Source organism: Solea senegalensis, linkage group LG4, assembly GCF_019176455.1.
Source record: "Solea senegalensis isolate Sse05_10M linkage group LG4, IFAPA_SoseM_1, whole genome shotgun sequence".
In the NCBI taxonomy this organism is placed as follows: domain Eukaryota; kingdom Metazoa; phylum Chordata; class Actinopteri; order Pleuronectiformes; family Soleidae; genus Solea; species Solea senegalensis.
Genome location: NC_058024.1, coordinates 17,232,007 through 17,254,376, shown reverse-complemented (window position 1 = coordinate 17,254,376; position 22,370 = coordinate 17,232,007). Strand labels below are relative to the sequence as shown.

Below are 22,370 nucleotides of genomic sequence, written 5' to 3'. Positions count from 1 at the left end.
TTTCAGGTTGGATATTCATTCAGACAGTTGTCGGACGCGACGGTTGGATATCCAACCTGAAACCATTTTCACCGTGGTAAATTACATAGACCGTTATAAAACAAAAAATGACAATAAATTACATAACGTAACGTTACCTACATCCGCGCTCAGCCAGGTCAGAGCCTTCTGGGCCAGGTATACATCCGCGCTAACATATCAAAGTGAAATTCATAGCTTGCTCACTATGTGGACCCAGGTCCCAGACCCAACTTTGAGAATAGATTAACGGCGATAATTTTCTTATCGCGCGATAAGAGTCTCGCGTTAACGCAGCACGTTAACGCCGTTAACGGCCCAGCACTAATATATATATATATATATATGTATATATATATATATATATATATATGTATGAATGAAATGATCATTTTATGTCGTGTTTGTTACGACATTATGGGGACAACTGACACTGGCTTATCTATTCTTTTCTCCAGATCACTGTATTTATTGATCGCTATCAATGGAATTTCAACAAATAAGACACGATAAGAAACAAATTACAGACCCTTGAATCTCGTAACGTGTCAGGGGGCGTCCTGTCCTTTAAAGCTGCAGAAAATACAGGGAATTTTACTGACATATTCAAGAGCTTTGTCTGGATGGTGAAAGGCACAGGGTTTATTTCAGAGTGGACAAAGACCAGTTTGACCTGATTCTTTGGCTTCAGTATCAAAAGATACAATGGAAGTGTGTCACTGTCATTTGTGCCCAGCCACAGAAACAACAGGAACAAGTCTCCTGAAGGGCATTTTGAGTTATTTACAGATTCTGAAAGTGTGGTTTCTAAGCTTTCCAACAATGTCTAACACATGGCAATATTCAAAGAAGATGTGGCCATTTGAATGTAGGCACTCCTCAAACTGGTTTAGGGAGAATTTTTGCCTCAAAGATTTGTACCTTCCTGGGCAGCCAAGTGATCCAGTGGCCCACAGGACAGAAACTACTGTAGTTATCAATAGCAGGTCTAGGGACTCAAAAGATGCTATGAAGAGGTCCCAGAGAAAATAAAGTGAAATAGGAATATAAATTTCACTTGGTCACATTTGTGTGTGCATCTGTTGCATGTCTACATCCAAAATAACAAATATGTGCACCCAAAAGATGCTCAATGTGAGTGGACTCTGAGTTTAGCAGAATTCTGCGTTCCCACACTGCAGAGCCCCTCCGGTCTTATGCTTCACTACGCTGGACTGTTCAGCTCTCGCCCAGTTGTTCTGTGCTACACTGAAAGAGTGACCCAGCCTGAACCCCGGAGGCTCAAAGACTGAGTCTAGAGAGACCTGCTCTCAGCACTGCCCGGCACAGATGGCTGATGTGTCTGCTTGGCAGGCAACCTCGGACCCTTCAGACCAACACGGAGCCGCCAGCATGTGCATGTACACTTCCAATCGCTGAGCAGTCTTATTTGAGTCAGAATGCACGCGTGCTGTGTCTTCAGCATTTCTTGAGGGAATGTGAGCGATTAACAGGGTCATGAATGTCAGGATAATTCATTAAAGAGTCAAAGAGAGTGTTTTAGTTGGAATTGTGTACAATGGATTAAATGACTCCTATTAAATATTTCTAAATAGAGAAAAAACTGTTACACATGAACCATTAACATAATGAGCATTCAGGCAAGTCATTCGGGACTATTAGTGAGACCATTATGGTTAGCTAAGAATCCCATTAGCTTAGTACCGTGAGCACAGCTCACTTACTGTGCACTTATAAACTGGAAGGTAATTCATGTGTTCTTCAGGGGGAACGCAACACACGCGACCTACACAACAGGACCCCTGACCTTGTTCATTTTCCTCTTTTCAAAGAAAATAGTAGGCTGCATTTGAAGCACAACTAAACAGAGTTAATCCCATTCATCCATTCGATTACCTCCGGCTCCTCTTTTGAGTTCGTAGCACTGCTGAGAGATCAGCACACTCCCACAGTAGCCGCGCTGAAGCGCTTGTGCTGCCTGGATTTGATAGGAAGTGAAGAGGACGGGGGCAGCTGCAGCACAGTTCTCTCCCAAGGACAGTACCATGAAACAGTCCAACTTTTGTGGAGCTTAATTGTTCACAGATCTGCATGCAGCCAAGGCAAGTCCTGTTTCTACTGGAAAGGAGATTTTCACTGGGGGCTAAGGAGCTTCTTTATCGACACTTTCTCCCTGTTATATGCTCTTTCTCACTTCTATCTCATTTCTATCCACAGTGAACCTCTCTATATAGGTGCAAATCCCGCCTGACCTCAACTCTGATGAAGAGTAGCTTGTGGCAGAACTTTAAACCTGATCCTCACATTCTTAAATGATCTGTCCTAATACAACGAAAGACAGGATTCATCCTCACGTGTGTAGATATGTGCATTTGTGTGTGAGGGGGTGCCTAATGTCTTTGCGGCTTCAGTGATCGAAAAATGAGGGTTGGAGGACTTGCACCTTATCATAGGGATCAGAAAAACCCTTCCTCAACAGGCGCCAATCACACCGACCACACACGCACTTCTGCAGACACACAGATGCAGAGACACACTTGTGCACACCCAGAGGAAGCTGCTCTCAGCCTTAAGGCGCTTTCGCTCTGAATGAGGGTTTGACTTTATCTTTTAATTCTCCATCTTTCAGGAAGCGTGAGATGCAGGGGAATGAAAATGGTGCAGCGAGGGTTCATTGACACAACCAGAGCCTGCTCCTCAAACACTGAGAAAAAGAACAAAAATCCTTCCCATTTAACAGCAGCCTGGTTTTGCAAAACAAAAACGAATGAGCTTAAAAAGACGAAATAAGTTTGGCCCATTACTGCAATAATCATTGCACAATATATGAGAAAATGTGTCACACTGACTCTCCGAGACTTCTGAATGCAGAGCAACTGCTTCGCTGTAGCATAGGGAAGTATATAAATAATAAATATATCGCCATTCAGCGATCTTGAACATCCCTCACTCTGTAAATGTCTTTCCCCTGGGCAAGTGGATGCAGCAGCACAAAAAAACACAGTGATGACCAAAGTCATGCAGCGAGTAAGCTTGTTCACACCAGGGCAGCTGTCACTCTTGCCCCGCTCCTTTCAGCCCGTGTCCAGGTCTGCTCCTCTCTATAAAAACTGTGTGAAGAATTTAAAAAACACGCAAAATGGCATAGATATGGTATCTATGCCATTTTGCGTTTTTTTTTAAACTGACTTTTAAATCCTTAAGTGGATTATGAAAGAAGGGAATGGTATTTACGCATCTTTATCTGTGTGAACGAATGACTGACTTTAACAAGATCAGATTTTTAAGACAGAAGAGGTGTGGAAGAAGGTTGGGGGGGGCTATAAATACTTCAAATTCAAGTTTGAAAGCCTCTGATGAGCCAAAGCTCATGGTTGTGCCTGTGAAAAGAGAAAAGGAGAAGGTCGGTTTATCCCATGAATAAAGCATGACGTCTGAGTAAGAACACAAGTGGGACCCCCTGACGTGTGACAGTGCAGCCAGCTGGTGGGATCAGCGGGTTGACTGGTTTACATAAGGTCACCATCAGGTGCTCGAGCTGCTTGTATGCTTAAACAGTACTGCGAGAATACAAGTATGTGCTGTATAATGCATCAGCAAGAACTGACAGAGACACGCTGACACACTGAAGACACAGAGGGAGGCAAGTCCTACACCCCCGATGAAATATACAACGTTTTCTTACGAGACGCATACACTTTTTCATGTTTAAAAAAAACCGTCAAATACACACAAGTGGGAGTGTACATGTTTGACTACATGAGCAAAAACATGAAAAGATGTAATTGGTAGAGACTGAGGATGAGGATTTAAATACAATTTAATAATATGAAGAGAATAACATTTGTGTTATTAAGTAATATCTTAAAGATGGATCCTTTTGGCAGTATTGATCAATTATTTGATAATAACCTTCCAGTGCAGTGATTATAATCAAGTGATCTGAGAGGAAACAACACTACTGCACCTCCACAAGCATCCATTTACGGCCCATGACAGGAGACTTTGACCAATCATAGGACAGTTCAGAGAGAGTGAATTCTGCTATAACTATTCTGCACACAGGTCCCCTTAGTGGAAAGATCAATAGTCCAACACTGACAAAAGCTTCCTATGCTGCAAAGAAGTGTCAAAAAAGGAAGTAGCGTTGGACAATAAATGCAGGTGCATGTCCATACTCACCTGATGAGAGACAGTCAGGACAGACAGCTGCAATTCCAAAACATTTGTATTTGAACAACAAGCACGCTAGCTCAGTGCTAGAGCGAGTCGTCTTTCAATGTGTCCTTGGGCAAGACACACTAACACTTACTTAGACACACTAACAGACACTTAACCCCGACGGCTGTGCCGGCAGCGTGTGAATTGGTATGAGTGATGAGTGATGGCAAATGTTCTGCACGTAGATGCGCTGTGTGAGTGAATGTGTGAATGGCAAAACTGTAGTGTAAAGTTTGAGTGGTCATCAAGTCTAAGTGCTATATAAATACAGACCACTTACCATTTACATTACATGTACAAATCCACTATTATTCCGGGGACCCTGCCCAGTGCAGCTTAACACTTTTATTTTTTTTAAATGCTGGTCATTAAAACTTCACAGTCTCCAAAACAGCAGTCTCTTTTTTTGGATCACTGTAGCACACTTACAATGTCAGTGTTTGTAACAGAACAACCTGCACCTGAACAACAAACCTGTCACTGCTAGTTCTCTCTGCTCCTTAAAACGCTGGCTGGTGGGAAACAAAAAATGTAAGGCTTCACTTCAGTTAACACCCAGTGATATTTAAATCTCAGGTGTGTCTACTTCGTACCTCAGAAGCCCATTCCACACACTGAGAGGAGAAAATAAAGTGTTGAATTTCATCTCATATCGTTGAGTTTTGTTGCGACTCCAACTGTCACATCCGACAAGTCTTTAATCATGTTTCACTCATCAATACTTTTTGTCCTCCTTGTCACATTCCATTAAGGGAGGCCTAATATTCACAGTCATTATCGAGCTTATTCTCCACACCAGAGAGCTGTCAGTGTGAATCATGTATATTAATGCATGCGGCCTCACACGTTTCTTATAATATCAACCACTGTAGTGATAACTACCGTCATAGGTGCCGCTCTCCAGTAGAAGTCCACTCTCCTCCAGGATCCTGAAGTCTCCAACACTAATGAAGTTGTAGTCCACACCGGGTACCTCGCCGTCTCGAGGAAGTCGTGTGGTGCCTGGAAAAAGAAAAATGAAAAAAGGTATTAAAGATGTTTCAACCCTTTAACTGTTGGCCAACAGTAGGAATTAAAAGAGCCTCCTTCACAAGTCTCACCAGACTAACCCCACAGCGTGCTGCTGTTCCTGAAGGAAGTGGACAATAACCAACCCTCATGAACCTGACCTGTTCAAATGGATGTAGGATTGTGCACAACTATACTGCTGTCATGCTGAGTTCCACCTGCCTGCCAAAGACAATAAATGACAAGCATTGTTTTGAAGGACCACTGTGCTGTGTGCTGCTGAAGTGGCTTGAGCATTATCAGCGATGCCAGTGGCCAGAACAACTGTTACACCCACGTCAAAACAGAGAGAGCGGGCAAGAGTGACAATGGGGCCAAGACAGAGATTGTATATAAAAAAGGACGTAATATCCGCGCAGCCCAGGAAGAACGCTAGACGTAGCAGCAGGGGGCAAAAATCATACTTGATCATACTCATACTCAATCAATAGTGGACATGAGTGTGATTGACAGCTGGTATCATCCTGTCGTCATGGAGTCGGTCAAATTGCCAATCTCAAGGATTCAAAATGAGAGTTATGTCTTGCAACCGGAAGGCTTCATCCATTTTTGATATACATATTCTTTGTATGGGCAAAGAGTGCAGCACACAATACACTAAATTATAGACCTTATAGGTTATTACAAGTTGTGGCAGTGTGCAAATCCTTATGTTCTCTATTTATATGCAACTGTAAGAATTAAATAATGTATATATGCAGTATATATATCATTTTGATTAGTGATCCGTTAAATAGCACATTGTATTCCCGTTGGTTAATGAATGAAATGAACCCATATATCCTAGATATGAAACCTAATTGCAAAATGCATGGTTAAGAAAGAAGAGTTGGAACCATTGCTGTTGGGCAGAGATTAAAACTTAAGAGAAGCAAACACGAGTAAACAGACTAATGATGTTAAATCATTCAAAGCTTCTGTGATTTTTCTCAGCTCTGATCTGATCTCATCAAGTGAAATACAAACAGGTTCAAGAGTTTCAGAGCAAAAGCAAAACAACTCTTTAGTGAAACATTTTCCTTCCGTTTCACAGTGTATTGGAAATATGAAACAGAGCTTGTAAAAATCAAAAATCTTTATCTCACTAAATTAAGACAAATCGATGACAGCCCTTATTTGGGATTCACAAGGTGGAGAGTCCACTTTGCAAATAGGATCGTGATCTATTGCTGTGCAAGACTGTATTTAAAGAAGGATGGAGATTACATTTTGGGACGAAAGCCCACAAAAGACCTCAGTGCCCTGCTGGGAAACATGAATGATAAGGCCTGAGGAGCATGGAGGGCTGTAATTCATGAAATCCAGATGAGTAAATGCAGCTTCTGCTGACAAGTAATTGTTTCTAATGAAAGAAACGGAAAATTAGGGACATGAAATATGGTGAAAGCAATTTGTTGTGCAATCTCCTGGTGCGGTTTAGTCGGGCAGAGTACAGAGTCAATACAAATGACACAAGGTCATTCTGAGTGCAGACATTTCTCCTGTGGTGAAGCCACAAGTCTATTTCACTACTGATGAGAGTTTTCTTCCTCCCCTGATGAATATCCACCCGGCACAAATGGACACCATATGATTACATTAGCATAAGGATTATATAAACCATATTGCATGAATAGATAAGAACAACTGTGCCACTACTGCACTCAAGGCTAATTGGGTGGTGCGCCACCAAACTTGTAAACTCCACAAAAATAACTATAGCTGGACAGGAGGGAGGACAGCAGTTATTTATTGCATGGGAGACTGAACAAAGCCCACAGCATGAAGCAATCATCTGAGCAACATTCCACACACCAATCTCTGTCACCCACGGTTATTCAGCAAATATATTTCTTCATTGGATCTAGTGAATCCCTCTCAGGGTCTTGGGGAAGACAGTGGGGTGCGATCCAAGGCAGATCACTATTTGATCACAGTGGAGGACGTAAATAGTCATTTCTATTCAGAAAAAAACAGGCAATTTAAAAGCTCAGATCAACCCGATGTCCCCCGTCAGATGAAGTCAGAGCACACCGAGGTGCTCAAGATGCAGCTGGTGAGACAAACAAGCCCCACACAGAATTACCAAGTGAGGCCGGGAAGGACAGGCTGGGAAATGAGACAGAAGCAGCATCAGAATGGGAGTTTAATGAGTGAATATTCTTTCACACATTCATGTGATTTGACCCTCAGTGTAGCTGCATACTAAACATTTGCTGCGCGGCGTGTCTGAAATTGCAGAAACAATGTTCGGGTGATGGAATCCCATGACACATGGTACTACATGTCCAAAGCAGATTACCTGACACTTGCATGTATAGTCCACGCCAATTAACAGTGAAGCCACTCTGCGGACTGAGATAAAACCACTTTATGTTGCACATCACTTTTGTTTTTGCAAAGGAGTGAATTCACAGTTTGAAAAAAAAAAAAGAGAAAAAAAAGATCTCCCTCCCACCATGTGCCTTGATACTGCAGTTTGTGTTACCAAAAGCAGTTGACAAAACATTGTGTATGAGAATATCAGCCTTTGCTGCTTCTCATTACCAACTTGTGCTGGCTTTGGTCCATGAAAAATGTCCCGTGTAGCCCAATTAGTTGAGCCACAGTTATGTACCTGCCAAGTATCTCCCTGAGCCATCACACTGATATATACCATGAGCCTCCGATTGTAGATCACTTGTAGACAACATAATGAAGACTCGCTGAGCTTTGAGGGTATATCTGAGTGAAAGCAGCAAGTCGGGACTTTGTTCCGTCTCGGTGTAATTTCCTTTTGCAGTAGAGAAAATGCCATTCAAATAAACCGGAGGACGCCTTCAGACAAAATGTGTACATTGAAAAGAGTACTTTATCCTCCACATGCAGGTTGCTGGAGGTCAGGGTCACATGGACCATTCACTCTCCCACCAACATTCAATTTAGAGTGTCCAAGGCAGAAAGGCCCTTGTTCCAACCGGGGACTCAAACCTGGGTCTTCTTGCTGCAAAGGCAAGAGCGCCAACCACTACACCAACCGTGCCCCGTGGATATAATGCAGTTAATTCAACCAGACAAGAGACAAGTTTGTATGTAGACAGGCTTCATGAAAGAAAACAAAGATTTTCTGTCAGGATCTGAAGTTATGCACAGCATTGATTGATACAGCAGAGGAGGTTTTGGGAGTTTGGGGACACAGCAGTGTAGAGTACAAGGTGTAGCTGGGGTATAACGAAATGCTCATATATATTTATTCTCCTTTGTGGAACTGACTCAACATGCTGTATTCTTGTTCATACTTCAGTATTTTCCCAGTTACATGGAAAAAGGTAAATGTTTAAATGTATGTTTTTACTTTATCAAACTTACCAGAGTGCTAGAATCACAAACAGTGTCAAATCAGAGACGCAAAAGTCACATCCACACATCCTGTCTATGAGGCTGCAATTATTATTTTCATTACAGATTAATCGCTGAAGACGCTTATTTTCTTGATTAACACAGTTGTTATTTAATTACAACATCCTCAACTGTCTTGTTTTGTCCACAGACCAAAGATGTTCAGTTTACTGTCACTGAGGATAATATCGGAGAACTTAATTATGAAAAAAAGCAACATAGACTGATAAATTACCAAAATAGTTGGGTATTAACTTGCTAATGTATATTTTTTTTGCAGCAAAAATGGTTAAGTTTAGGAAAAACTGTATTGTTGGTCAAATTTTGAAATGAGCATGGCTGATTTATTGGTTTGGGGGTTAATACAAATTGGCGGATATGAACAAAAATGCCCCATGAAATAAACTTTTACTTTTACAGAATAAAGCCTGCAGATAAAACACTTTTTACCGCTGAAAATTGAGTCATCACATATTTGCCCCTTTTAAAATGTTGTATCTAGATCTTATTTTTTGGAGACATCCTCATCCTCCTTGTGTAAGAAAGCACAACAAGAAAAAGAACATCTTGAGGTATTTAATTTCAGGGAAAGTGCACAGGAGGTGACAGCTTTGCGTCTGTGTGTGCTGGAATGAAACTAATTTTCACTTTAGTATTGTTAAGGTCTCAGGCCTGTGCACTGCTGAGACCTATTTTTTTAAACCTTCTAGTCTGAGGGGATGTCGGGAGGATGTCACGGCGATGGAAACATCGGAAGCAGTCAGTCAGAAATGGCAGACCATAAATTTAACATGGTGATTTTGTGCATAGTTTTATGTGGGGTGAAAAAAATGACGGCTCTGATCTGTTGGAGCGAAGAAGAAACATCTAACAGAATGACAGTCAAAGACCATGTCTACCACCAGGGTTACTGTTATTACATGGTAGGGGGAGCTTTTCTGTACCAAGAAATACAAAATGTCTTATTCAAATCCAGCTGCTTTTTTATTCTAAACTACAGTCACACAAAAAAAACTGGAGAGAAGATGGAGCATAGATGCATGTGTCCAAGACCAATGTGTGTGTACCTCTGCCAGCAGTGTGTGGTAGAGAGATAGACGGTCTGTAGGAGATCAAACTCTTTCTGCCCATCTCTGATCTCAGTGGGGAGTCGAGGGACTGCATGTGACCCTGGACTTTCTGTCATCTTAGAGAAATCCTCCTGCTTTTCTCCAGAGTTCCAAGAGCCTCTTCTGGTGCGTTTGTATGAATCCAAATGAGATGGAGCTCATGAGGAGGACACAGGGATTTACCACACTTTGACAGCAAAGACCTTGCTCTCTTTGCCTCCCTATATCTTCCCTATTCCTCCATTAGAGACAACTCTGTAACTGCCCATCGTTCATCTTCTTTTCTTTTTTTTTTCCCTTTTAACATGACCCGCCCTGAACTACACCAGCCTCAATGTAGAAAGTAATGCTGTTATTATGGCCCCAAAGTGCTTTGGTCCAGCAGAATTGACTCTGAGCTGTTGGTAGGACACACAAATAGGACAGCAAAGATCAGTGTGGGAGTAGAGCTGTGTGACTGCCTGGTAGGTAAGTGAAGTGGACCAATGGCACAGTGACACAAACTGTCTCTGCTCATGCTCGTCTTCTTTGTGTGATTTACTTATTTATCATTATTTTGTAATGTTTCACCACCTTCAAAAGATTGGTTTGTGATGTAATCTGTAGTTTTCTGCCATGAGACAGCTTGTACACCTCTATTTAAACCCTTAGTGCACCCGCGGCATGGCTCTGTGCCGCAGGTGCACCAATGTTAATTTGCCGTGGAAATAATACACAACTCGTGTGTGTTTATAGGTCACATATTCAGGCTTCAAAAAAAGCAATTTTTTTTCGTCTTCTTGGGTATCAAAGTTATGATTCATTTTATATCACGTTCTTAGCATATAGTGATATATATATATATATATGTATATATATATACATATATATATATATATATATATGTATATATATATATATATATATATATATATATATATATATATATGTATATATGTATATATATAAAGTAAAGAAATGCTCTGCGTTCCAGTTAATGCATATGAACACCAAAAATGATGTCGCAGGCTTAGAGGATGCATAGACTAAGAGGCTGAGTAACTGCAGTAAGACAAAGAGGTACAGTGAATTATCCAAGTTGAGAAGAAAAAAAAAATCAGGCCCCGTTACTCAACAAGCTGTGTCCTGTCGCTGCACCGTTTAATGTCAGCATGGCAATTATACTGGAAAAGTAAATGTCATACAAAATATATGAACAGTAGCTGGTCGATATTTGTATGTCGTTGATATATGTGATTTCAGGGAGTATGCGCTAATTTGACCGGGCTCAATCTGGGATTAACAGCTGCTCTATGCCCGGTGAATAAACACTATATACTCTTAATGACTGCGTTTTACTTAATGTTTCATTTAATTTATTATATTATTATTGAAAATGATTAGCCATCAATGAATAAAGTTGTCAAAAAAAAAATCAGCCAATGTTTTTATGTTTTTTTACTGAACGGAATTAACATTTTAATATTCAATCCTGCTTTATACCTTATTACATACTTTATATTATAGCGGTTAAAGCTGAAATACACAACTTTTGTCTTAAAATTTAATTTAGATTTTAAAACAGACCCAACAGTGAAATGATGATATCAATCCTCTATAACTGACATATCGTGAGTGCTGCATCTTTTACGATGGAGACGTACTGTAAAGGCCCGTTGCCTCTTAAAGTCTATTGTTTTTTCAAATTTTTAATATTCTCTGAATTCAGCATGCAAACATCAAATAATAAATGTGTTGAAACCAGCAAATGGAAAGTAAACCATGTTAAAAAAAAAAGAAAAAGGGGCAGGAAGAGGTAATAGAAACAGAGCTAGTGTGAGCGTGAAAGAGAGAGAGGAAGAAGGATGGGAGACTGACAGGGAGCAAGTGAATGATGGAGGTTTGGTGGCTGTGCGAGTCCTGGTCTCCTGCTCATTAAGGCAGTAATTCAAGCAGGGGATTAGAGAACTTGCAGTGAGTCCAATGGCCGCCGATGATAGATGGTGGTTGCGTGCCATAAAACCTTGAAGACTGCCACTATTGTATATAAAAAAAAAAAGTAGAAAGCCATTTTCACTGTGGTTCTCTATTCTGTGGCTTGTGCACAGATGAGCGTGTGTGAGTGAAAGCAGCGCAGGGAGACATGTATGTGTCGACAAAAGAGCCGGGAAGAATGACAGACTGCAGCATTCTTGGGAGGAAAACTTACAGAAAATGTGTACAATCGTCTTTTGTCCTTCCGCTAAACTGACCTGAGGCACTGAAGTGCCGGAATCCAACAATTCACGGTGGACACAACAGTCAGGCTATTGGAAGAAAAGTGAGCGCACGGAGGCGAGGAGATGACAGTGACAATGAAACAGAAGAATAGTAAAATATGCATTATTAGTAAAATGAAATAAATATGAATGGTAAGCAACTCATTTCCTGACAGATTTCACACTTGAGCCACCAAGTTGCCTCTAAGAATGACAGAGAAACATCCAGCCCGTGGGGGTTGGAGAGCAGAGATGCTGCTTGTTTGTGACAGTGCTGTGCCTAAGAGTCAGTCATCGCCGCAGGAGCAGTCCATCTACTTATGACTAAAACCTTGACTGCACTCAATTATAGCGCTCCTCTGAGCAGAGTCAGTCTTCGGCAAGATTAAGGCAGGTACTGTATATCTGTTTGAATATCACACTTTCAGAGTCACAGACGGGGTCTCCTGTTATGAGACATCCGCCTGTCGCATGGAAACGAAAGCTGACTTTAATTTTGTGAATTTTGTGAATGAATTTTATAGTTGACTATTTCTACTATTTGTGTTGCTTATTTGAGCAATATTAGTATTGATGTCAGGTCAATGTGGCATTCCCATCGCTGTGTTGAACAGGACTGTTTTGTACCAGACAACTGATTTACCTTTACTTATTGTACGGATAAGAAGGAAACAATAATTTAAAAAAAAAAAAGGAAAGGAAAATCACAACAGAGAGTGATTTCAAAAAGTATTTTCAAGAAAATGTATGAAGTAAAGCTGTAATTTTCCAACTAATTTAATATATGCATTACACCCCTGTGAGAAATACTGCATGATTGTGCTTTTACTGTACAAGCAGCCTCGTTGCCCTAATTCTAGTAACAAATTGCAACTATTACCATAAGCTAAAAGCTGCACAGTAAGAGCAAATTTTACCCAACCAGATACTCTTGACGGCACAAACATTTCCACACTTTCCAACACTTTATGTCGCTACTACATACCGACAACATCCTCTTCACTAAAAACACAACTTGTTGCAACATGAAAACACACCTGAATGGGCGTAGATTTGCGTATGGACGAAAGCCAGATTGTTGCCACCACCAATGTTAGAGACAGGGCGATGTATACTGTATGTGTGTGAATGCGGTGAGAGGAGACGAGAGTGAGCGAGTGCATTTTACGAGCATCAGTGAACGTGTCCCCACCGGTCTTGTAACCAAACCTACGCCCTTGCCTGAATGTCCTCAGAACACTGCAACAATCCACATCAAATATTCCATCCATGGTGTTGAACTGGTCTTGAACCTCACCGTGCACCGACCTGGGTTAAATCTTTAACCCAGGTTAAAGATTTTAGAGTGCCGAGGTGGATCCAAGTGCAGAAGGAGAGGACAGAAGATGCCCAGCTCTTCCTACAGCATCTTCTGTCCTAGCACTTACCTTTACCCCCTCCCTGCACTAGCTCCTTCTGCACTTGGATCCACGTCGGCACGCTCACCCTCTATCAGTCCACTGGAGTTCTTTCCAAGACTACTTCTATGTAGCGTACTGCTCTTTAGTAAGTCACTTTGGATAAAAGGGTCTGCTAAATGCTTTAATGTAAATGTGAAAAGTCAAGTATTTAGTGTGACCTACCCTTACACTTGGTGTAACAATAAGTGAAAATGTGTTAGTTCTTCCATTTCATGTTGAAAAATATATCTGCTTTGAAAAAAAAAGTCTGTTACGCCAGGTTTAATTCAAGAAATGCATGAGCGTGAACTTACACCTTGTATGAGTTCATGCCATTGACCCCAATGTAACTTTCAGTTACATTGTTCCAACATAACTGAGAATGCAGTTTAGGGACATCTAGTTGTGACCTATAACTCCCATTTTAAATCCTCAAGATTTTCAATTTGGCCACTAATTTCCTCACTCCTTACAAAAGTGACATTATGTGCCACTGAAGAAGACATGAATTCAGTGATTAAGACCATTTTCTCCTTATAAAAATGTGTACTGACATTATAAATCAAGGGAGAAGGACGCTCATTTTCCTATTGAACCCTATGTAAATGTTATTTTTGGCTTTTCATTACATTCTTACATCCTAAGACAACCCCCCCAACCATATATTTTTTCTGTTTTTGGTTGTGTGGGAATGTAATGTCTTCACATAAGAGGTTCCCTGCATTCCACAGCACCAACCTATTCATTTAGCATTCCAATACTATTATTTCAGCTAAGACAATAGTTTGTGACGTGCCCAGAGTGTGAGCGAGGGACAGCAGAGTGCTGGAGATGAAACAAAGGTTATTTGAGCAAAGAATATGACTTTGATCGCTGTGCTGATATGACACAGACGTAAATGAGATACATAGAGGTGAGAAAGATGTCCTTGGGTGGATTGCTATGAGTGTGTCTGTTCGTGTCGCACGCATATAGAGACCTATAGCTCTACCTAAGCTATAGACTACAAATGAATGCTGTTACTGTGGGATGTGGATCAGAAAATGACATACTGTATATTTGCACTGTATGTCATGTTGATCTGTGAAGGTTCTGTGAAGTCATGACTGAAATAGTCATCTTCACCAGTTCACTTTTGAAGTTCTATGTCATATAGTACATTTATTTTGGTCGCTTGGTGATTTTCAGGGTTTTGCATTGTGGTGACTTAGAAGTTAAAAAAGACAACAGACTGGTTCTAGGTGTTATTAATATTGCATGCCGTGAAGCAGTAGACACCACTAAGGATGTGTTGTGCCATAACGAGCCGTAAAGATAAATGTGAATGTCCAAATTTCACACGAAACATAAATGCTTCTTCACCCATTGTGGGTGTTTTTTTAAAGCAGAGAGTGCTCATTATGGCATAACATGCTCATAGTAATAACAGTAATAATATGGATGCTGTTGTTTTTTGTCCCATTACACTGTGTCATTAGTTTAACACCATGATGACGTGGTCAGTTTCAGGTTAAAGGTTGCTGTAGTGTAGGATTTACTTACAGGGGATGGTGCGTAGGTAGAGATTGTCCCGTATGACCTGTTGGAGCTTGTGGTCCAGCGAGCCCTTCTGGAACTGCAGACTGAGGTAGTGGCGCAGGTCCGTGTTCAACACTTTACCTGCAACAACAGACACAGAAGCAGGGTCAATACAAAAGACATGGTGGTGCTCTCCCTGAAGGGCTTATGTCTAAGAGGAAATCTATCAAATTGACATAAGAGATCAATAGCAGAACACTAAGTCACTGTTTTTCGACTTCTACTCCAAACATGCACCTTGTTGTAAAGATTCACCAACAGTGATATTCTAAAATGGACGGTTATCTGTGGAAAGTTCCTCCTCGCAGATTCAAAATAAATATACTCAGATAAGTACAGTTGGACAAAGAAAGTAATTAAAGTACAACACACATTAAAACAATTCTGAAGCTGTTTGGATGAACTTCAAACTTCTGAGGTTTAAAATAAAACCTAAAACCAACACAGCTTTTTTATGCACCTGAACAAATATAACCTGTATTGTGTTTTAGGGTACAGAAGGTTTTCATAAGCATAATGTTATAAGCCTGGATGTACAGAACATTATCACCACCTGTTCTTTCCAACTCCAAGAGCTTAAACCCTTTTTGATTCCTATTTGATCGCTGAGGGGATTGAGGGCCCAGATGGAGGTGAAACAGATTTTTAAACCGTGATCTTTTCTTTGAAATCCACTTCAACCATGAGTAGTAAATGGAGTTTGGTGACCAAGGGACATTTGGCCTGAAACTCTGAAAAAGGAGAGAACAGCACTGCACTAGAAGAAGTCAAAAAACTGAACAAAAGGGAATTCATCATACATTTATTAATGTATAACGGTCTTTATCATGTCACACTCGCACTCGTCTGTCTCAACCCTTTCACACGAGCCTCACAAAGGTTTGCAGCAAAGATGGATGTGCAATGCTACAACCTGAAAACTAAGGAGCCAGAGACTTGTAGAAGTCATCTTTGCGCTCGACTCCCAGAAGCCTTTGTAAAAACAAAGGGAGTTCATACAAAGTTTGTGGCAGAGGCAGACTTTAAGACTTTAAGAGTCATCACACACGAGAAGAAGGGGGGAAAAAGTTTTTCCTCACAACGAACATGACGAGAGAGTTTGGAAAACATGATGAGATCTTCGGAGCGTGTCTGCCCTCAGCTTCAGCGTGAGCTTCACAGTCAGCTTTGACTACAGTGAAGTACTCACTTCTTCCCATATTGTCTCACAGTCTCTTTTTCCCTCTCTGTTGCACACACACACACACCTCCCTGCATCATGCATCGCTATGAATACCAGTAGATTCACTGTATGAGGGAACAGTGAGGGGAGATATACTTGATTATGAAGCTGTCAATGAAAGATTATACACTCTGTTAATGTTTCAAATTTCTCGATCCATCAAATCTCTTCACTCCTAATATTGTGACAGAAACAGACATGTTGATCCTATCACTGTGTTCTGTTAACAGTCGCTGACTGATTCATGTCCATGGGCCTCGCTGTCATCTGATGGTGTTTTAGGAACTGCCATAACCGGTGGGCCTGGCCTTTCAGAATAAAAGTAGCATATTCTTCTGCCTCTCCAAAAGGTGTTGCATTATGGCTGGTGCAGCCTGCAAATAGGCCAAGACTAGGGAACCAAAGTCTGGCAACTTCCTCCCAAACGGCCCCAAATGTGCCCCTTTTGTTCAAATTCTCCTTCCACACAGAGGTATTGACAGGGACAGGAGCTCCTCTCAATACGTCCATATGTCTCTGAGGGATAGTGACAAACAGTAGCATCTAAAACAGGATTGATTTGTTGCCAATTTACTCTTTTAAACGCAACACCACACATTGAACCCAAGGGCTGAAACTTTGCATATGAGGATGATGAAGAAAGACAGTATCTGTCCAGCTCTGTGTAGCTGTGTCATTCACACACATGCCTTGGCAACAATCTATAACAGGGGTGTCAAACATACGGCCCGGGGGCCAGAACCGGCCCGCCAGAGGGTCCAATCGGCCCACAGGATGAATTTGTTAAAATTTCACACTAATTTAAATGTAATGTCAAATGCTCCAGATACCCGTGACTAAATGTTTGTGCCTTTATAGATCCAGTGTGTTGTGTAAATAGTAAATTTAGGCATGATATTGTTGAAATTGCACTTACAGTTCTCAAGAAATATCATGTTTTGTAAAATTATCCTTCAGTGAATGTAAAACAAAGGAGAAAAAACAAAGGGGTTCTTGTTGTTCATAAGTTATTATGCTATTATTATTCTATTTTTACTGGTCCGGCCCACTTGAGATCAAATTGTGCTGTAAAAAAAATTAGTTTGACACCCCTGATCTATAAAAACAGATATCCAGTGTATAGTAAAGCTACCAGCTATGAATGTGTTAGACCGTATTAGACCACAAAGCAAGATCATTCATTCACACTGGGTAAATAGAAGAAAAGACAAATCATCACATGAACAAACACACGCTGCAGCTCACCTCTGATCTGTTCAGTGCTACAGTGCGGTCTTTGTGGTGTCCTGGGTCCTGTCAGAGACTGTTAGTCACTCATTTCTTCCTCCCCACAGATAACACTGCTATTGTGGCAGGCCTCATTTTTCTGTGGCAGGGCTCAGTGGACTCTATTGTGCCCCATCAGCCATCCACTCACATGAAGGTTATTTCTCTACAGCCAGCCAGGAATATCAACCTATGTGACCGCCTTCTAAAAAAAAAGGACACTCCTTTGTCACAGTTGAATCTATTTTTCACAATTAAAGGTATTGAAAGAATACTAATTGCCAACTACTGTATTTTGAAAGACATTATTTCAGCTGAATTTTGTTTTGAGGGTAAAACAAGACATTGAAGGAGGTTCTGAACATGGACCAAACAACTAATTGATTAAGCATTAATCACATTAATAAAATAATAATTAGTTGCAGCCCAGGACTCTTTTTATTTACTCATACAGTCACTTCATCTGAGATGTCTCTGCTCTTACACTTTCCTGTGCTCTCTTGTCATTTTGCAGGAAGCGAAGTGTCAGAAAAGAGCAAGGCCACCCATGGGAAGTCCCTCAGCACCATGATGCCATTTCACCTTGCATCATCAGCAGCAGCCTTACTACGTTTAAACACTGGAGGCTCGTGTCTGCAGTGAGGGATGCAGAGCCTGGCACCCCGGGTGAAGCAGCAGACTGTTAGCATCCTCACTTCGACCAACACCACACTCCGAAGACACCAAATTAGATTAACACTCCAAGCTCAAGACATACTGCAGCTCTCACCCGCTGTTTCACATGCACACGCGAGCTTGTGTCAGAAATCTCTTTTCGGAGAGATTTGGGCTGTGAAATGCAGAAGCTAACGTGCTATTATGGGAGAATGCAGACTCACTCGGAAAACGATTATGTGATGGTTAGTGCACATCGAGGCTATTTCCACCAGGTACTGATATCACCGGACGCAATTAAAAAACAGAAATTGATCTATCATCCGTTACTGTGTATGAATATGTTCACTTCATTACAGAAAGATGAATGGATGGATGAATCTATATATTCTGAATCTGTATATTCTAGATTTCACAAAACGCATGGAAGCTTTAACATTGTTGCTATGGATACGATCTTCATGTGTGCAATACGGCAAGTAATTGGTGAAAGTGATGGCTCAGGAACTTTGAAGTGTAACTGTACGAGGTAGTGACACATCGTCAGCGCTGAATGCTGTGCACATGCATTTTCTGAGAGACCACGTGAATTCAATTTATTATATTCTGTAAGGAAACAATATTAATCTTCTCACGTCTTTCTCGACAAGAAAGTGAATTTCCCAACATGTCAAACTATGACTGAGTACATAAAGCACATTTTTTATTCATTTATTCTTTTTTTTTTTTTTTACAAACATGATGAAATGCTAAAAATGGTTTCCACTGAAAGCATTTTATTTTCCCAGAGCCGTGTGCCAGACGTCTATAGGGAGGTCATTATCTCTGTTGTCCAACTGTCACTTAATTAACAGTTTTGTGAACAACCAATCCATCAACAGGTGCGAAAGCTGTTCCACGATACTTTTCTCAGTGCTCTGGCTCATCTAACAGAGACACCCAAGCCAGTAAATCTACACATTTGCCCAAAGGCATTCACAAAGACGCAGCACGCACATGTATATGTGAGGAATGTGACCAGAAAGACTGAAACCTCTATTCCTCCCTTGTAACACAATTACACTCAACACCCTGCTGTATTTTTCTCTCTCTAATATATACACATGGGACTTCCACACATTTCCTGTACGGTGTACCAGAACAACATATCAGCCCATGGCAAAGAGGAAAGGAATTAGCTTGTAACTGGAAGGTCATGGGTTAAAACCCAGTGTAACAGACCAAATTAACCCCTGACAATACTGTGGCTATAGTAAAGTATACCAGGGGAATAAACTGTCCTAGGCCACCCCTCTATAGGCCAGAGTATACCCCTCTTGTGTGAAGAGATTCTGATTGTATTTGCACAGTATATTCACTCACTAATATTTATAAACAGGAGCAGGAACATGTATTTACCCTGGAATAATCTGTAGAAGTCATCAACTACTTAAGTACGTTTCATACATTTATCCAAAACACTGATTGTGGCATTCATGGTTGAAGTAATAAAAGTCTATGTGTTCAGGGTTGTGGTCTTATCCATTCAAGTCAAAAATGTTGAGCATTAAGGTCTTTCTTATGTAAATACAATCAGGGGTATAGTCTGGCCTAAGACAATTGTTATAAATACAGTGTCAGTTCCACATCTTCGCTTTACCAGCTGTGCCACAGAATGTGTGCTTTTATATGTAGCTTCTGTCGGTCTTGTTCTATTGCTTTTTATTTTCCTCTAAAAACAAATAGGCTGATGCAAGCATGTCACAACGTTACACGCCCGCTGATGGGGGTCACTGATAAGTGAACACAGATAAGGAGCAGAAACCAAAGTAATTACACAAATTTGAGATTGCAGCAGGACAGCTCCACTTAATGATTTTTATTTTTGTAAATGAGCTTGTGGTTTCCGTTTCTCTACATTCTGACATTCTCCTCCCGCACTTCCCTCCCCTGTTCTGCCTCCCCCATATTCTCACGCAGACAGACACCCTCCGGTCGCCCGCACCTCCCATTCCATCATGTTATATTTGATCGGTGACAACATCCTCTTTGTCAGACTCTCATCTTCCCCTGAAGCTTCGGTCAAACACCGGGCCTGCTCAGGCAGTGGAACTTGTAAGACCTCTGCGTTGTCGCCCTGCGTCACTCTCCCCAACACCAGCCACCACATTCACACCTCGACCGCACAGTGCAGATTTGCCACTGAAGGAAGCAAAGAAACCTGGTTTATAATCTCACACCCAACCCAATACTGTCTGATGAATTTCTCTTCACCGATATAGTATGACGAGCACGTGGAGTGTTACTACAGCTGGACGAGTCTAGAGTGGAGTGGCAAACCTGATGACCACTGTGTTTCCAGTCTGTCTGCTTGGCTACAGAGATATGCAAAGTTTAACAGGCAGTGGCCTCACGTGCCCAAACCTCTTTCTACACACTTCATTTCACCTCATTCTAGCAGTGTGCCTGTAGTGTGACAGAGGTCTGGCATAAGCGGCTTAAAAGAAATTAAGGGAAGGAGGGGAAGCAAAAATGACAAGGACAAATTAAAACAATTTAGGAAGTGATTACATTCTGTGTTTTTGATGGAGGTATGTTTGGTTCTTTCTGGCTGAATGTCAGACACCATTACCCAGATTTCTAATGAATGTATTTAATATTAATCTTTAATAAATGAGATTGTGCTAGCTACTATTTTAGCAAAGTCAAACGTTTGAAAGACAACAAGAGAAAAGCTTAAAGATGGATTATACTAAGTATTTTTGATGTTATTTATACATAATGTCATGGTGATCTGACAGTGTAATGTAAATCAAGTGACCTGAGAGGGAACTAGTTTTCTATAGCCCAAGATTTTGTTTTCAGCCACGGCTTGTTATTTGGCCCATGACAGGAGATTTTGAGCCATCACAGTGCAGTTCAGAGCTTCTATTGGCTGTTTCACTACTCAGCACTTCCCTTCAATGGCAAAGTCACTTTTCCAATATCAGCAGCAACTTCCTAAACGGCAAAGCATCATAAAAAAAGGGAATAAAAAAGAGTCAGACAATAAATGCAACTAAATACGTATCAAAATGGGGTTTTCAGGCATGGCGAGACTGCCAAGAGTCGTTTGTAAGCAGCATGTCTGTGCTCATCTGGTGGAAAGGGCGCAGGCCTGAGAGCTTCAATTCCAAAACATTTAAGGACTCAGTGATAAACTACTTTTTTTCTAGAAATCCTGCTTGCTGCACCTTGAAATCCCTCTCTACTACCACTACAAGCCACATGAGCATAGGTCAGCAGCTCAACCACTCGACAATAAAGACAACATTGCCTCGTAAATTCACAGGATGGCTAATTTTCAGCTCACTGATCCCACAAGTACACAGAGACATCTGCCACATGCGTTAAAGTTAACTAACCATATGCTCTCCTCTGCTCTGCCCTCCATATTCTCCCCCTCTCTCCTGTCCATCAGCACAAAGGAGAAAACATTACTATTACATAACATTATGGGAGCAGAGCCAGAGCTGCTGCTGTGATAACATGTGAAGTCAACAAGACCTGGTCTCAGAGACAAAAAGGGACGCGAAGACGAGGAACAAAGTGTGTGGAGGGTGTTGGTCCGCTGCAGGTGCTGAGTCATGTCGTTGTGCTGCTTTTGCTTATGACTGCATTTATCTTTTCCGTGTCACAGATGTTTAGATTTCAGCTGCGGTTCCTTCCTTTTGTGTTGTCTCACAGTCTGGCTCCTCTCCATTTCACATTTCTCCATCTTTTATGAGCAGGCTATGGTTCATGCCTCTGTTCTATCATTCATGTGGTCTGTGCAGAGAGTGAGGGAACTGGAGAGCGAAGTCTCACGCGCGCACACACTCAACATCTCATGTGGGTCCTAACTAAGTATCTGGCTCAGGCATCAGTGCACAAACCTCATAATAGGAGAGTGTGTATGCATCTCACCAAAGTTTACAGTATATATGTATATATATATATATATATATATATATATGTATATATATATATATATATATATATACATGTATATGTGTATATGAGGGCACGCAAGCATATACCTATATTTTGTTTATTTAGTTTAGTTTAGTTTTTTTTATATACATTCATACCTTTTCCAAGACTACACACACTAATAGTATCCAATAGCGTTCAAATTGTGTTTTTATGTTGTTAGTTTTTTCTTAACTGTTCTCAAATGTCTTTCATAACTGCGCCAAGAGCC

General features: G+C 41.0%; 1 protein-coding gene across 2 annotated transcripts in view; it reads right to left on the bottom strand.

Moving 5' to 3' along the window:
• The window catches only part of LOC122768113 (membrane-associated guanylate kinase, WW and PDZ domain-containing protein 3), a 123,394-nt gene that overhangs the window by 28,847 nt on the left and 72,177 nt on the right, over window positions 1-22,370 (bottom strand). For both annotated transcript variants that reach the window (XM_044023851.1, XM_044023852.1), the window contains exons 2-3: window positions 14,992-15,108; window positions 5,122-5,241 (exon numbers count right to left, since the gene is read on the bottom strand). In XM_044023851.1, the coding sequence (XP_043879786.1) occupies window positions 5,122-5,241; window positions 14,992-15,108 (237 nt within the window). The remainder of the gene's footprint in view (window positions 1-5,121; window positions 5,242-14,991; window positions 15,109-22,370) is intronic.